The sequence below is a fragment of the Prinia subflava genome, chromosome 1 (assembly GCF_021018805.1).
Source record: "Prinia subflava isolate CZ2003 ecotype Zambia chromosome 1, Cam_Psub_1.2, whole genome shotgun sequence".
NCBI classification, from domain to species: Eukaryota; Metazoa; Chordata; class Aves; order Passeriformes; family Cisticolidae; genus Prinia; species Prinia subflava.
In genome coordinates, this window is record NC_086247.1 from 66,254,495 (window position 1) to 66,269,898 (window position 15,404).

At 39.2% G+C, this 15,404-nt stretch overlaps 1 protein-coding gene across 3 annotated transcripts in view; it reads left to right on the forward strand.

Annotated features, from left to right (window-relative positions):
• The window catches only part of EPB41L4B (erythrocyte membrane protein band 4.1 like 4B), a 169,367-nt gene that overhangs the window by 72,101 nt on the left and 81,862 nt on the right, over window positions 1-15,404 (forward strand). For 2 of the 3 annotated variants that reach the window (XM_063398915.1, XM_063398925.1), the window contains exons 7-15: window positions 409-529; window positions 1,127-1,214; window positions 1,774-1,862; window positions 2,091-2,160; window positions 2,333-2,502; window positions 2,606-2,715; window positions 4,691-4,721; window positions 5,200-5,233; window positions 6,232-6,299. In XM_063398915.1, the coding sequence (XP_063254985.1) occupies window positions 409-529; window positions 1,127-1,214; window positions 1,774-1,862; window positions 2,091-2,160; window positions 2,333-2,502; window positions 2,606-2,715; window positions 4,691-4,721; window positions 5,200-5,233; window positions 6,232-6,299 (781 nt within the window). Of the gene's footprint in view, window positions 1-408; window positions 530-1,126; window positions 1,215-1,773; window positions 1,863-2,090; window positions 2,161-2,332; window positions 2,503-2,605; window positions 2,716-4,690; window positions 4,722-5,199; window positions 5,234-6,231; window positions 6,300-9,353; window positions 10,786-15,404 lie in introns of those variants that run through there. The other variant, XM_063398935.1, reaches the window with a different exon arrangement.

A 15,404-nucleotide genomic window follows, 5' to 3' on the forward strand; every position in this document is an offset into this window, starting at 1 on the left:
AGTATTCAATGAGAGGAAGTTTCAAGGTAACCTCTTTTAAAACAGAAGATGCATTGATGATTGGTTTTAGTAGAAACTTTATTTCCTGTAAATGCTTTAAAATCCAGAGAAGCAGCTTTAATTGAGCTGGTTCACTCATAACATTCCTGAATATCAGAATTCTGTACCACAATCTTACTCTGTTCCTGCAAATGCATTTATCTGACTTCTGCTGTAAAATCTGGTTTGAATTTACTGGGGCCAGGAGTGGGGGGATGGGATATTAACTCAAAACATTGACACAAGTGCATTTTGCAACATGCTTAGGAACTTGCAAAGTATCCTTGTCTTTGTAGGGATAATGGGATTAAATGTTTCTGGTCATCCCAAGGTCTTTATATTTTTAATTTCTCAATTGATTTATTTCAGCTGAGTTGGGAGAGTGTGAGCACCCTGAGCACACACCAGAGCTCGTATCTGAATTCAGGTTTGCACCAAACCAGACTGAAGCAATGGAATTTGACATTTTTCAAAAATGGAAAGAGTGCAGGTAGAGTACCTGTGTGGCAACAGGTTTTCTTCTCTTCCAAAGTCAAATCCTTTCAACAGGCATGAAATGAGGATTATATTTGTCAGTGAAGAAGTATTGTAAAAAGGCTTTGAGTCTTCCCCTTCCCTAGAAATGCAGTAATTTAAGGAAGGGTGATGGGGTGAGTTTTAATTTTTTATTGTTTTTTTCTTTAGATTATTTTGTAATACTTTAAGGAGCTGGCTCTTTTTCCTGTTTATGTTGGAAAAATATCTCATTCTCTCTCTTTCTCTCTTTCTTTGATTCAAACATAAACTTTGTGTTCAGGGTGGCAGCAAACTCATTTTCCTGTCTTTTATTAATAAATACAGTACATTTCAGTAATGCTTTGTTACCTGAACTTTCATCCTTGTTGGCAATTTTAAGCCTTTTTGCATTTTCAGTCCTCTGTTTTATTTTCATTTGGAGGCAAGAGGGTAAAAACATAAGCCAATCTTGAAATACCATTTAGTGTCATTACGATTGAGGACACAAAGAAAGGGGTTAGGGGAATAAATTCGAAAGTATTTAAAGCAGACAAAAAATTTTTACCATGCAGTTTGAATTTTATGTTCGTAGGGGAAAGAGCCCGGCGCAGGCTGAATTGTGCTACTTGAACAAAGCTAAATGGCTAGAAATGTATGGTGTAGATATGCATGTAGTTAAGGTAAGATCTGTGTGGTGTTTTATGTTATCAGTGTGAGGTCCCTGCCCTGGTGAGGGTCAGTCCCTGAGGAGTGTCCTTGTCAGGGTCTGGGTTGTCCCGTGGGCCATGGTCCCTCAGAGGTCATTCCCACCTGCAGCACTGCTCCCAAGGGTGCTTCTCTGTGTTCCCACAGTATCCCTTTCCCCTTATGCCTTTTCCTATGTCCCTCAGTTTCTTCCTGTTGTGTCTGCTTCCCCTGCTCTTAAACAGGTGAGGTGAGGTGAGGTGAGGTGAGGTGTGGGCTCCCCTGGATACAGCGTTGGTGTGGGTCCATCTCCATGGATCTCAGAGTCACTTTGAGCAGCACATGGCCTCCTCCCACAAAGGGCACCCTGCAGCCTCCTGTTGCCAAAATATGCCACTTTGCACCCAATATAGATGCATAGTCTTCCTCTCGTAATGTTAAAAAAATATAGTAACGTTATTGTTTAGTTCAAGACCTATGGATTTTGCAGTGCTACTGTATTAAGATTTACACTGCTCATGGCAGATTGATTATTTATTCTGTACTTGCTTGCAGGGAAGAGATGGCTGTGAATATGCTCTTGGCCTGACACCAACAGGCATATTGATCTTTGAAGGAGCCAACAAAATAGGCTTATTCTTTTGGTAATCTGCTTTTGTGTTATATTCCCTTTCGTTTAAATGCTGAAATCTTTCTCCTTTGCATAATGGGATCTTGACTGTATTTTGTAATTTTTAATTGGATCAACAAAGTTTAAAATCTGAAGGTAGATTGGCCTGGTTAGAAGTACCACTTTCAAATGTGAAATAGTTGTTGATATAAAATTCTTTCAATGTTCTTCTAATTCTGTTCTTCTTGATTCTTGTGTTTAGGCCTAAAATCACAAAAATGGACTTTAAAAAAAGCAAACTAACACTTGTGGTTGTAGAAGATGATGAACAGGTAACTTCTTTCCCTTACTTGCGCCTGATCCAACAAAGTGTGGTGTGTGCTCAGGCTGGTAAGAACACAAGGGAGGCTCAGCACACTGTTGGCCCAGGCTGTGTTTCTCCAGCCAAGGACAGTAACTAATATCGTGCATGCCAACTTCCAAAGCTTTTGTTTCTGCATTTAGGGCAGAGAGCAAGAGCACACATTTGTTTTCCGGTTAGACAGTGCCAAAACGTGCAAACATTTGTGGAAGTGTGCGGTGGAGCACCATGCTTTCTTCCGATTGCGAGCCCCAGCAAATAGCAAATCTAGTAGATCCGACTTCATAAGGCTGGGATCACGCTTCAGATTCAGGTATTTAGTGAAGTAACAGCACTATATTTATCTTTATACAAAGTAGCAGGTACGGCTTCCCGCAGAAGGCAGTGGTTTACTTTGGTTATTTCTGTATTTTAAGTGGGAGGACAGAATATCAAGCAACACACGGGACAAGATTGCGCAGAACTAGTACGTTTGAAAGAAGGCCCAGCAAGAGATACCCTTCTCGGAGGCATTCCACCTATAAGGGTAAGAGTTTTTATACATCTGTTCACTGAGCCGGTCACGTAGGTGCCCTGTTAAATCCCATAAACAGTCATGACATCTCTACCACATTATAAAAAGAAAAATATGTCAGATCACCTAAAAAATCAGAAGGCGCATGGGTTTTATTTTGCCAGAGTTTGTTGTTTCCATCTTCTGTTTTTAATCTCTATCTACAATTAATTCTTCCACCCCCATCTATGGAGGAGGTACCTATAGTTTCCTTTGTTGCTCTGTTGAAGAGGAAAGAAAAGTTGCAAAATAAAAACCACTAAGGGAAAGCATGGAATGTTTTTTTGAAGAATTGCTTGTGTCATGTAGGGTGGAGCAGTGTCCAAAAGCCTCACTGACTTGCTTATCTAGCCAGACAATTTTAGGGTTATTGGGCAGTTTCATTATGCAGTTGTTGTGGCTTTCCTGACTGTAAGGACACATTATTCACCTATCCAGACTCTGACCTTAACTAGCTTGCCCTGGGAATTGGGATGTGCTGAATTTAAATGGAATGACAAGGAATTGATTTCCCTTGTGGTTTTGTAATTTGTCCATAAAAACTTGAGCTTTTTGTTCCGTGTAGAAAAACCTAGGAAGGAGCAGTGCAAGATAACCCTTTACAAATTCTGTATGACTTGTGACTGCAGGTATAGTTACTGTATGGAGCAAGGTTGCTGTACAGAGCAGGGTGAGATGACATTCCCTTTGAATGTCTTTGCACCCGTTTGCATTCCCAGAATATAAACCACAGTTCTATCAACAGCTCTCGTGGTATTATGGGGACATTTTTAGGTCTCATTTATGGTGGGGGGGAGAAAGGGCAACAAGCATGCAGGCTTTCTAGAGACTGTAATTCTTTCCCATTTCCTTCCTTAGTACATGGAAGGAGTTTTTTTAACTGAAATGAAATAGTGTGGGTTATTTTATAAGTGGAAGAATTAATTCTTTAAATTTTATTGTTGCCATAACAGGATCTGATAGACCTGCAGCTTTTGCCTTGAGACTGAGTGCTTCTGTACTTATGTCTGTGAGATAGAAGGAGAAGAGAGAAAGTGGGGCTTATGTTTAATTATGTTATCTGTCCATTGCAGCCAGTCAGAACTTCTTTCACACCCAAGTGATTTTCTAGAGAGCTCAATAGCATGTTTAAGTTAATGCCAGTTATTATCTTTCTGTAGGTTATTATCTTTCATGCATCTTTTGGCCATTAGGACCTGTACCTAAATGCAGCCCACAAGGGTTGGATTCTCTCCTACCTCTGTCGCTTTTGAGACTTCTGCAGCATGTCATTAACTTTCTGCATTTGGATTTTCACTTTATCACTGACAAGGTTTTCAGTTCTCCTGAAACACACACAGTAATGAAGAAGAGATGATATGCCCCAGTTACTCAGCTGCCACCTTCACCATTCTTTCCAGCCTGTCCAAAGCACAGGCCAAGCCTTGTTGCTCAGGATTACTCAGTGCCTCCCAGGATTCCCAACTCATGGCCTGTTTTGGCTACCATTGTTCCCTGTAATAAGACACAGATCATTACCAGCTTTGTGAATACTTTGGTTTCTGTAAGATAGTGAAAATTTCTGCAAGGGGCAGTTTCTGATTTCCAAGGGATGTGATGGTAATAACATGGTACACAGTAAGGTGAGAAAAAAAGTGTTCTGGTTGTGCAGAACATACTCTGCCAAAAGTCCTTTTGTGGCATTTGGGAGGAATATGCTTGTCTGCTGTCATCTCTAAAGGGCATTCACTCCTGCAGGACTAGAGGGAGATTTGTGTCTGCCTCATACTTTATGAAGTCACACAGGATTGCTAGAAAGCACAGGGCTGCACTTGAAATTCAGACACTTCTGTGCAAATATGTCTGTATGAGGATTCACTTTAGCCATAGCGTAACAGTCCAACAACAGGAACTGCAAAATGGCTGATATTTCTCTTATCTTAAGGTTTTGTGTTTGTTTCTTTTTAAGCAAACAATCCTGTGAAAGCAGCACAACTGTGGTAAGTGACTGCCTAAGTTCTCTCCACCTCTCAGTTGCTGTTCTTGGGCTAAAAGGATTCTGAAGACAATAGCTGCATTAGGATTTGTAGAAACAGATTCTCTGGTGTGGGATGAATTGCTTTGGCATGTCTCATTATGCATCTCCAGATTCTTCCTGGGGACTGCCTGCTTTCATTGTTTAATCTATTTTTTTAATTATTTTTATATATGAAATTAGACTAAAGTAAAACTTATTTTTTGCTCACCGCTCTTATGCTAGCTTATCCAGCATAATTTGTTCACGTTTTTTAAATGTAAAGCAAAGAAAAAAAATTACACCTCTCCTTCACATGTTAACAGCTATGGGGTATATCTTGAATAAAATCATGATGTCCTTAAGAATATGAATTTTACTTCTCTGTAGTACTTCCCTGAACTAAAAGACATTGTGACATAGACGTACTGATTACATAAAAGCTATGTTTTTTTCTCTCTTAGTGCTAAAAATACTCCTGAAGTCCTTAACTACCAGGTAAGAGCATACCAGTTACAGAGGAAAATGTTGTCATTTTCATATTTTGTGGTAAATATTTTTGCTCTTTATACTTTGTACAGCTGTTTTGCTCTCCTTTCCTTACTCTGGGGTGAAATTTTCTGACATGTCAGAAATAAACAACAGTGCTTTGGGGTTAAGGAGAAAGTGGAGTTCTCTTTTCCCCTCTGTGTTTTTGGATGCTCTGCAGGCTGAGTACACTCCATTTGCCATCTTCTTTCCCTTCCCTTTCCTTTCTGTGAAAGTTAAAGCCTTTGGGACTGTGAATGTGATGGGCCCCAGGAGACTGCTCTATGAGCAAGCTTTTGTCTAGAGCAGCTTCTCACAGTGGATGATTGTGACAATTTCAAAGTTGCAATTACCTCCCTCATCACAACACTTACAGAGCTGCTGGTCAAATGCTTGTTGGATTTTTCTTTTTATATACACTCCAGGGAAAATATTACCTGGTTTTCATCTGTGCTGCTGACAGTCAGTGGGTACTGAGAAAAAGCAAGCTTCCAAACTCTGTATGTGCATGAGAACTTAATCTTAACAGTTTCTGTTAAAACTCTCAGCAGTGATTTTGTTTTACTGTTTCTCTTCAAGATCTTGTGGATATGAGAAGGAAGTGCTGTCACCAAATGTAGGTGACTTTCTGAAGCCTGCTCTTACAACAGTAACCTTTCTTATTCCTCCACCTTTGATCAAAGCTGACACTTTTTTGATGTGTGTTCTACGAGAAGCTCTAGATGTGCCAGGTTGTCTGTCATACAGTAGCAATTTTCTTTGCCTTTTCCTGTGAGTGTGTCCTAATGAGCAGACTCATCACCCAGAGGCTTCATGTATGTGCTCAGTGACATGGGAGAAGGTGGGAGAAGGTCTGAAGGGTTTCTGGGGTTCATCAGGAACGTATTCCTCATGACCCCAGGAAAATAAAAGTTAATGGGGAGCTTTTATATGATTTCATTAACCAGGTTCAATGTTTCCATTTGCAGCCACAGTATCATCCTAATATACATCCTGCTCAGCCACATTGGCATCCACACACACCTGTGAATGTAAGGTAAGCAATCTTCCCTTTGTGAAAAAAAGATGATTGCTTTTTTCTTTATCTTACTTGGTATGAAGCTTTGATGACCTTATTGGGCAGTTCTCTGCACATGAAAAGCAAACAAGTTAGAAGTACAGGCTATAGAGACAGTATTAAATGACTCCTAGGTTTTGCTGTGGAATATGAATTCTTTTTTCTACTTGATTTCTAATTCAAAATTCAAAATAGATTGTTACTGATTTCCTGTAGGGAGTATGTTGGATAGGGAGCTACTTTGTAGCTTAATTGCAAATTGATTAGTATTTGTTTGCATTTACTTTCCTAAGACAGAGAAGAAACTAATTTCAGTGTAAAGTTAGGTTATTAATAATTATATTCTTGCAGTGGAGCATTCTCTTCATCTTTTGCAGAAATGTATATGGAAAAATGACAAGTATGTGGAACAATTTATCAAGAACTTTACAGATAATGAGTAAAATTATAGCACTGAGTTTTTGAGAACTGTTTCACAAAAATACTCCTGCGTGTGCTGTTGTGCTATCTTCTTGCATACTTTTTTGTTTGTAGCTAGTGATGAGAGACACTGAGTGAAAAGAAATTTTGGAAGAAATTCAGTCCAATTGAAACCCACTTTTACAGGGGGAATGCACAATGAGGGCATGCACCTGCTGGTGGATATGTGTCTATACGTGCACACATGATAAAAACCAGCTACTTTTTTATCCTAATAAAAAGCAACCCTTTTAGGTGACTCAGTTTTTTAGACCAACAATTACTGTCTTCAGTGAAAAATACCAAAACCCTAATTTTTGTTTCTCCTTATCTAACATTTGTATTCTTACATCACAATAGGTGATTTGGTTTTAGTGTGGGCAGGCTCTGGGGATCAGGCTGAGCTTAAAAAGAATGAAAAGACAATTTGGTGTTAGTTTGAGTTTGAGAATGCAGGGAAAGGGCAAGTACATTTTAGAGATACTGGGCAGAGAAGTAGACAGGCATTGTCATCTCAAAATTCCTAGCTCACAGCAGTAAAGCAGATATTCAATTTATGTTAGAAGCAGGAGACTTCAAGTTGTGTAATGAACTTTGCCTTTATTTCAGGCTCAGGAGTCTTCCTGGTTTTAGGGTTTCTTTATCCAGTTTATTATGAGCATTTTAAAATGTACATTTTAACATTATGAAAGAGTGGTTGCCAAGAGAGCCTAAAAATTTTATAAATCATTTGAGGTTTTGCTGAAATTTTTCTAAAGATTTCATCACTTACAATACCAGTCTGTGACATTTTAAAGCCAAATAGTTCACCCTGGAGCAGAGTGATATTGAAGTAAGCACAATAATGTATTATAGTGTGTGTAGACAACCTCCCCCTTCATCCCCTCCACTGCCTGGACAAAGACTAAGGTCAGTGAAAAATGAACAATGGCTTTTTTATAGCAAGGCTTGTAAGGTTAAAAAAAAAAAAAAAACAAAAAAAAAAAAAAAAAAAAAAAAACACCCACCCAAAAAAACAACACAAAAAAAAAACCACAAAAAAACAACCCATACTTAAAATCTCAGTCATAGAAGCTTGGTAGAAAAGGTGCTCAGAATTTTTGTCCCATTCAGGTAGAAGCATTTAAATGTGTGGTTAAAGTGGAAGTCTCAAGTTATTCTAACTTGGAGTCAAAGTGAAAGAATTGGACATTTAAGATCTTGGATAGCTTGATTTGAAAAAGCTTATTCCATTGGACTGCAAACTTGAGATCTCAGCTAGAGATGCATAAAATTCTTTCTGCTGGGCATGAAAGTCTGGAATGGGCATGGGCTGAAATGAAATGACCTGTGTAATACGTGTTATATATGGAGCTTTCATTGAATAATTTGTGAAATAGTAGGTGGAATTGTGTCTCAGTAGAATTCTTTCACTGAAATTGTTTGCAGATTCTTTCACTAGAATTGTTTGCAATCAGCTTAATATTTAACCTTTTGAAAAAAAGATGTCCAATTAATAGCTGTCATTATATAACTTTAGAATATATATTTTAAAAAAGGTAAAATCTAAACCTTGCCTGTATTTCTGTTACTAAAAACCTTAACCAGAATCATAGAATGTCTGGGGTTGGAAGAGACCTTAGAGATCATCTGGTTCTAACCCCCTGCCATGGCCAGGGACACCTTCCACTAGAGCAGGTGGCCCAAAGCCCCATCCAACCTGGCTTTGAACACTTCCAGGGATGGAGCATCCACAGCTTCTCTGTGCAACCTGTTTCAGTGCCTCACCACCCTCACAGAAAAGAATTTCTTCCGTATATATAATAATTGCAGCTTCAATTTGGTAATAAGGTAACGTTAAATGTTGTGGTTTCCTACATAGTGTTCAAAATTGTTGTTTTATTTATTCCCCACTCCGCTGCAATGATTCAGGGGACACTAGGAATGGTTGAAGTTAGTATCTCTAAGTAGCAATAATTAATGAACAAGTAAGGAAAAAGATTTTTCCTTGTAGTACTTTTTGCAAGTCTTAGAGAATTACCTGTGCTAACTGTAGACTGGGGGTGTTCTTAAAAACTCCAACTCTGTAAATTGCAGGCTGCTTTAGTGTTAATTAACTGCACCCGTGCCAAAAGAATGGCAACAACTACAGAAGAGCAATTTGCATTCATAATAGGATTGCCTTTCTTAACCCTTTGCATTTTAAGGATGTACTTTCATGAGCTCAGCGTTTTGCATGATATGTTTTATTTTACTTGTTTGTTGTACAAATTTAGTTTTCCTGTAGCCTCCTCCTCCTTCCCCACCACCCCTTTGGAATTCCAGAGCGTTGATGCACTACGCTTGTCTATAACATTGCAGACAGAGAGGGGTTTTAATGATTGAGCTCTGATTGAAAGCCTTTTGGAATCAGCTAAAAGATTCCCAGTTGCTTCAGCAGGTTCAGCGTTAGACCTATAGGCCTGTCCCCATTTCCTTCCCGTGCTGTAGCTCCATGTGCATGCTTAGCACTTGCGCGATGAGCTCATGTTACTGTGTAGCACTCTTAAGTTTACTTCCCTGCCTCACTAACCAATAACTGTGCAAATGGTACAGGCCACCCTATCATGATGACAGGCCCTATTGGAAACCCCCCACAAGTGGAGAGGACAGCAATTTACGGTATATCCAGGAACAGAACCAGAAGAATTTAGGAGGAGTCCAAAGCATGGTGTACCAAGATAAACTCATGACGACTCTCTGAAAAAGAGCCATCTTCATTTCACCTGCCATCTTAGACATCATTGCATTCCATGGTCCTTGTCTGTCTGCAGTATGTTCAAAGTGTATTGTGCATAAAGTGTGTGTCTTTGTATGTATATCCATCCTTGTTTAGTGTTTGTGGACATTCTTGGGAAAAGTGTTTTCCATATCTTCGTTACAAAAAAAAAAATCTTGAAAAACCTGTTTTTAAATTCTGGTAAGAATTTTCAGTGCCTCGAGACCATAAATATTGCTGGGGGTTTTTATTCTACCCTAGTTTCAAATCTGTGACCCTCTGCCTGCTGTTGAAGATCAGACACTTGTGCCTTAGTTATTTTTATTACCTTGTTTCTTTTGAGTCAAATTAATAGATCAAGTATGAGAACTTTGTTTCTTAGTTGGCATGCAAAAAGGAGATTGGAGGGAAGAAAAAATATAATTCATACTGGCAATCAAATTAGGCTTGTGGGTCACCAACAAAGGGAGCCTACTGAGGTAGTCCTAGGTTTGGATGACATTTGTTTCTAATTTTTGTGTTCTGCAGAAGAAAACAGAGGTGCTTACCTAACTTTGGAAAAAATTATAGGGAAAGAACACTGTAATAAATTTCACAGAGTACGTATATTTTTATTTTTTTTACTTACTGATTATATTGATAGCATTCCCCAAAATCATACCTGCTGCTATAAAGGCAAGAATGTTAAAAATTAATCCTTGCTAAAAGGGTGCTGCTGTCGTCTTATTTTTAACGTGATTATGGAAGTGAGTTTTATTATTACATGAAACTACCTGCTGATTACTTTTCTCTGAGTGGGTTCAAAAACACAACACATAATCAGTGCATTAAAAAGTGAGGACATTCCAGTGGAATAGCTCTATTTTTTTAAAGTTAGACATTTGTGAAGTTGAATGTATATTTTACAGACCTTGGACTTTGAATTGAACAGGCTGGTATTTTGATCGGTTGCAGACTTTTTTGTTAAACCAAAAATCACAGTGCCATCTTCACTCGTACATTTGTTTTAGTTAGGCCTTACATCTGTGGTCTTTCTGAAGTTGTTGGAATGAACGAATCTTCATTTGGGATGTTTTCAAAATGAAGTAGTTTTAAACTTGATTTTGATAAATACACATTTATAAATGTCTATAACAAATTTTTTCAGAGCAAATTTGATAGTTTATACCTTTTTGTGAAATACATTTGTTTACAAATGCTATCTTTTATTATTTGTTTTGATCTCTCCTGTATGTGCTAAGTACAAATAAAAAATGTCAATCTTGTGGATCTGGTTATGATGCATTATTTATTTTTGAAAGCTTTTGGGGGAGGGTGGGTAGATAGGCTTGTGTCTGATTTCCTCTGTAATTACTAATGCTGTGGTGGATCATTGTTTCCAGTACAATCTGTAGAGAGGGGAAGACAATAAAATAATTGTGCACTGAGATGTGAAAGTGCCAGAGCAAGCCTAAGGTGTGTAATCACAGAGGCTGACTTTGGTTTCCCCAGACTAGTCTTCCTCTATTTCAGCAGCATTTTATTTAAGAAAGGAAGAAAGAGAAACTTTTTTGGAGCCACTGGAACAGACGTCTAGTTTAGCTGCTGCTCTGAAAGTACTCTGGAGGAGGGTTTTTTGAATACTCACATTAAAGTGTGGGGAAATTATGCTTTGTTATTTACACACCTACATTCATAATACAGTATCATTCTTGTCATATAACCTTGTCAGCTTCCATGTGGTTTGTTGCCAGTGTTCCACCTCATCCTGTGTTGTTATATGTGGTTTGGTTTGTTGCTGAAGATGCACTGAACGAGGGATCCATTCTGTGACAGACTGCAAGAAAAGACAGCACAAGGCCCAGCTGGTCCTGTAAGTGTTAAACAGCCTCAGGCACATTGGTGAAGAACCTGTGGGCCTTGTGTGTTCTGCAGTTTGTGTGTGTCGCCTGGAGGGAAGCACTTGTCTTTCTGCTTCTCTGGAGAAGGAGCCCACACATTCTGCACTCCCCTTTTCACTTGTTCAGCCCTCATCCTCACTGCTGTCTGCAGAAATCTGAACCAGCCAAGTCACGGAGCGAGCAGCTAGGTAAGAAGGGATCTGTCCTTCCTCCCTCGAGACATAGCTGGCTTCCTGTAGCAAATGGGCTAGGATGCAGCTGGGAAAAGGGAGCATGTCTGCCTGTTTCCTCTCTGACCCCAGTACTGCTCTCACCTGTGCAGCTTGCACCACCTGAGCAAAGGTGGGATATAGGTGATATCTGTCTGAACAGGGTAGTATAAAAGAATTGCTTTAAATATTAAAAAGCACATTGGCCTTTTTTTTTCCCCTAAAATTAGCACAGTTGTAACTCACAACAGTTTGGTTTTAACAAGTAATAGAAGTCTTGTGATGTTAGGATTACAATTTTTTTTTGAAGCTACACAAAACACTGCAGCTGAAACCAGATCACGTGTAGAGAGGGGAGAGAGAAAAAAAGTGGAAAATGTTTGGTCTGTTTGTTAAACACACCAGCAATTTTTATTTAAAATATTGGGAAAGCTCTGTCAAAGAAAATCAATCTACATTTTAACTTTGTGCTGCTACAGGAATCCTCTGGTAGTTTAAAGGCACAAACTCAATATGGGAACTTGATGGCCCTGGTATGTGAGTGTTTATACACTGAATGACTGAATTACATTACCTGGGAGCTCCTCATGAGGAAATGCTGCACAGTTTTTACCAAAGAGCATGTTACACAGTCATTCTAAGTCAACACATTTTAAATGTGTTCTAAATATACACGGGGAAGTTTGGGGTTTTTTTAAAAGCCTTGAAAATTGCTTAAAGGAGGTAACAGTTTAATGCAAATGAAACATGTTTTCAGGGGTACCCACTGAACTGCATGTGCAAACTTTCTCCACCCTATTCTGAAGTGTGTTTGTTGTCGGAACCCTTCTTTTTACAAGTCCAGCATACAGTTAGAAACTTCTGTAATCTGATTACAGGTCATAAACAGTATCCTTGCAGCAACTTTGTTGAGGAGATGGAGGGGAAGTGAGTGTAGCAATAGACGTTGGAAAAATTACACTGATATGAAGTCCAACATGGAATCACTTCTTCCATGTGCTGGAGAATTAATTGATACAACCTGGCTGAGGGTATCTTTTGATCATCTCTCTGCACATCTTCCTCCTGTGCTTAATAAAGCTGGAAACCAGGTCTTCCCTAGCAGGGCTCAGGCCTGGCTCTATGCTCTGTGTTTGGATTTGAAGGAGGATTACCTTTCCTTTGTAATAACCATAATCCCATGTCCTCTTCCCCAGGAATTCATGTGGAATTGAAAAGCTGGTGACACTGTGACACCACATCTGTAACACCAGCTGAAATGCATCGCTGTTCAGCCCCAGCTGGGACCTGGCATGCAAACTAATGACTAATATTGAATACTGAAATATGATACCTGAAATACAATACTGAAAGTGTTGTCACTTTGAATATATTGTTTTAGTGTGGGCTTTTTCTTCAAACTTTCATTTTCATCTATTTTTTCTCTAGTTGATGTGAGTCACAGGCAAAGTGAACAAAGGGATCAGGTTTTATAATGCGTTTCTAAACTGGCAGTCAGGGGTTTGCATACTTAAATGAAAGAATTAAGTTTTTCTGGACCCTGTTATCATTTAACCCATGTGCATACTGACCAACAGGAGGATATTTTCTCACATTGTGGATGGCAACAAAGCATATATTGTGGCCTGGTGATGTAAAATGTGATTTTCTATTCCTCTGGATGAGCGCTGCAGAAGATGTCTCTTCAGCCTGCAAGAGAAAGAGTGTCAGAGTTTACAAGTAATTTTGAAAATGGAACTTCAGGTACTGGTGAGGAATGAGCTGGGGAACATCAAAGGCAGCAGGGGAAAAATGAAACCGAATCAGGTTCTATCACCTGCTTCTCAGGCATCAAAGTTGGCAAGATGAGGCTCTCTGAGAGAGAGGAGACAGTTCAGCACTGCAGCCATCTCATTTTCAGAGAAGGAACCTTTTCAGTTTGTGAACCAAGCAGGCAGGCTTCTTCTTCCTACCGCAAAGGAGAGAAGTTTTGATGCACATCCATCTAACGTGACAGTCCAGACCTCTGGAAAGACTGTTGGCAATGAGAGGTTTTCCTATTACTCTACAACAGAGAACCAAGGAAAACAGACTTGTAGGGGGAATGCTGTTGTTGCAGCATTGCTAATGGCAGCTAAAGTGACTGCTGGTGCCAGAGCTGCTACAGACCAGCATTAACGGACATAAATTAGCAAATGTATTTTTTTAATTGACCTCAGACTCTGTGTTGTGCTTTGAAAAGGGCACTGATCCACCAGGACCCTGGCTTCTTCTGTTAAGACAGAAATTTCATGTGCTAGCCATGAAACCTTGAGAGCCAGCTTGAACTCTCTGCACCCTAACCAAACTTTTGCTACATTGTGAGTATGGAGATTTTGAACTGTTTCAGAATAAATAGTTTTCCTACAGTAAATCAAACTGCACATGCTTGGAAAAATCAGTGTTCTTATCCTGCTCCCAAGTTTTAGTGTCAAAGAGCCTGCAGGAAAATCAGTCCTTCTTCCTCAGCAGGCACACAGAAGGATTCAGCTTTTGGAAAAAAACAATCCTAGTCAAATCAGATCAGAAAAAACACATAGAGAGGTGGGCCATACTTTTCTGTCTGCCTCCTGCAGTACATGGCAAAGCAGTGTGTGGTGATCATGAAGATGTTGCTTGACTTTCCTTGTTTCCTGCCTACTGTTGTACCTTGAAGTGACTGGCCAAAGAATTTCCCTTCCTCAGTGTATGTGCTGTTGCCCTTGTTGCCACTGCATCACCAAAAGAAACCACAACAAACAAAAACCAAAACCAAAACCAAAAAAACCCCCAACAGATAATTCAGTTGGAGTTCTTCCATTGATATGAATCATTTCCAGTAATAAAGCTGCAGAGTAAATGCTGTTCTCAAGCACTTACTAATGACTGTTTCATGACTGTACTTTAAAGCAAAACAACTTACTTTCCCAGGGCTGGTTTCATGAGTGTTAATCTGAATTTAATTGTGAAGTTCATGTGTCAGGCCTCCCTGTGCGCTGTCCCCTGCAGATATGAGTATCTTGCTACAGAAAGGACAAGTATGTCTGTAATAACTTGCATACTGCTCTAAATTTATGCATGTAATATACTTTCAGTTTTGAACAAGAAGAGATTTTAAAAAACCCAACAAAACAACCCTTTATTTTCCATCCAGCTTTTCTAAAGATGATTTTCTTCCCCTTCAGTTAGAACCTTGGCAGACTTGGCACAGGGATTGGTGGAGATAGGAAGTTCCACCAGTCTAACCCAATGTTACTTCACTGGGTTTGTGGGTGTTTTGCATAACAGCTTTCTAATGACTGTGGGATACTCCTTTGGGTTTGGTGGCACCTTGTCTTCTATGATCTGTTGCCTGCATCTCTCATCTCTTCAGAAGAAATCTAGTTTGTCACTAGCAGAAGAAGCATTCACGATGACTGTGTTAATCATCACGCCCTCTCAGAACTGAGGAATCTGCCAATTTAAAATTAAGATAAATGTTGAGCTGTAGCTACAGGAACCAGTGGAAGTGCCCCTAGGGTTCTGTTTTCAAATTGCACCACAATTATATTTCCACTATGAATGTACTGTCTTTATAATGTGGTTGGGCTTTTTTTCTTTTCCATTTTCATCTTCTTTTTTTTCCTCTTCCCTTTCCTTTTCCTTTCATAGCACTAATAGTATGACCTTTATCAAACATCAAAATCTTCAGCTCATGGTATGAAAGATGATGTTTTAGATTACACAAGAACAGATGTTTCATACAGGAACAGTTTGGAAAACCTCTAGTTCCTGGCTTACCACTGTCTTATGTTGATGGATT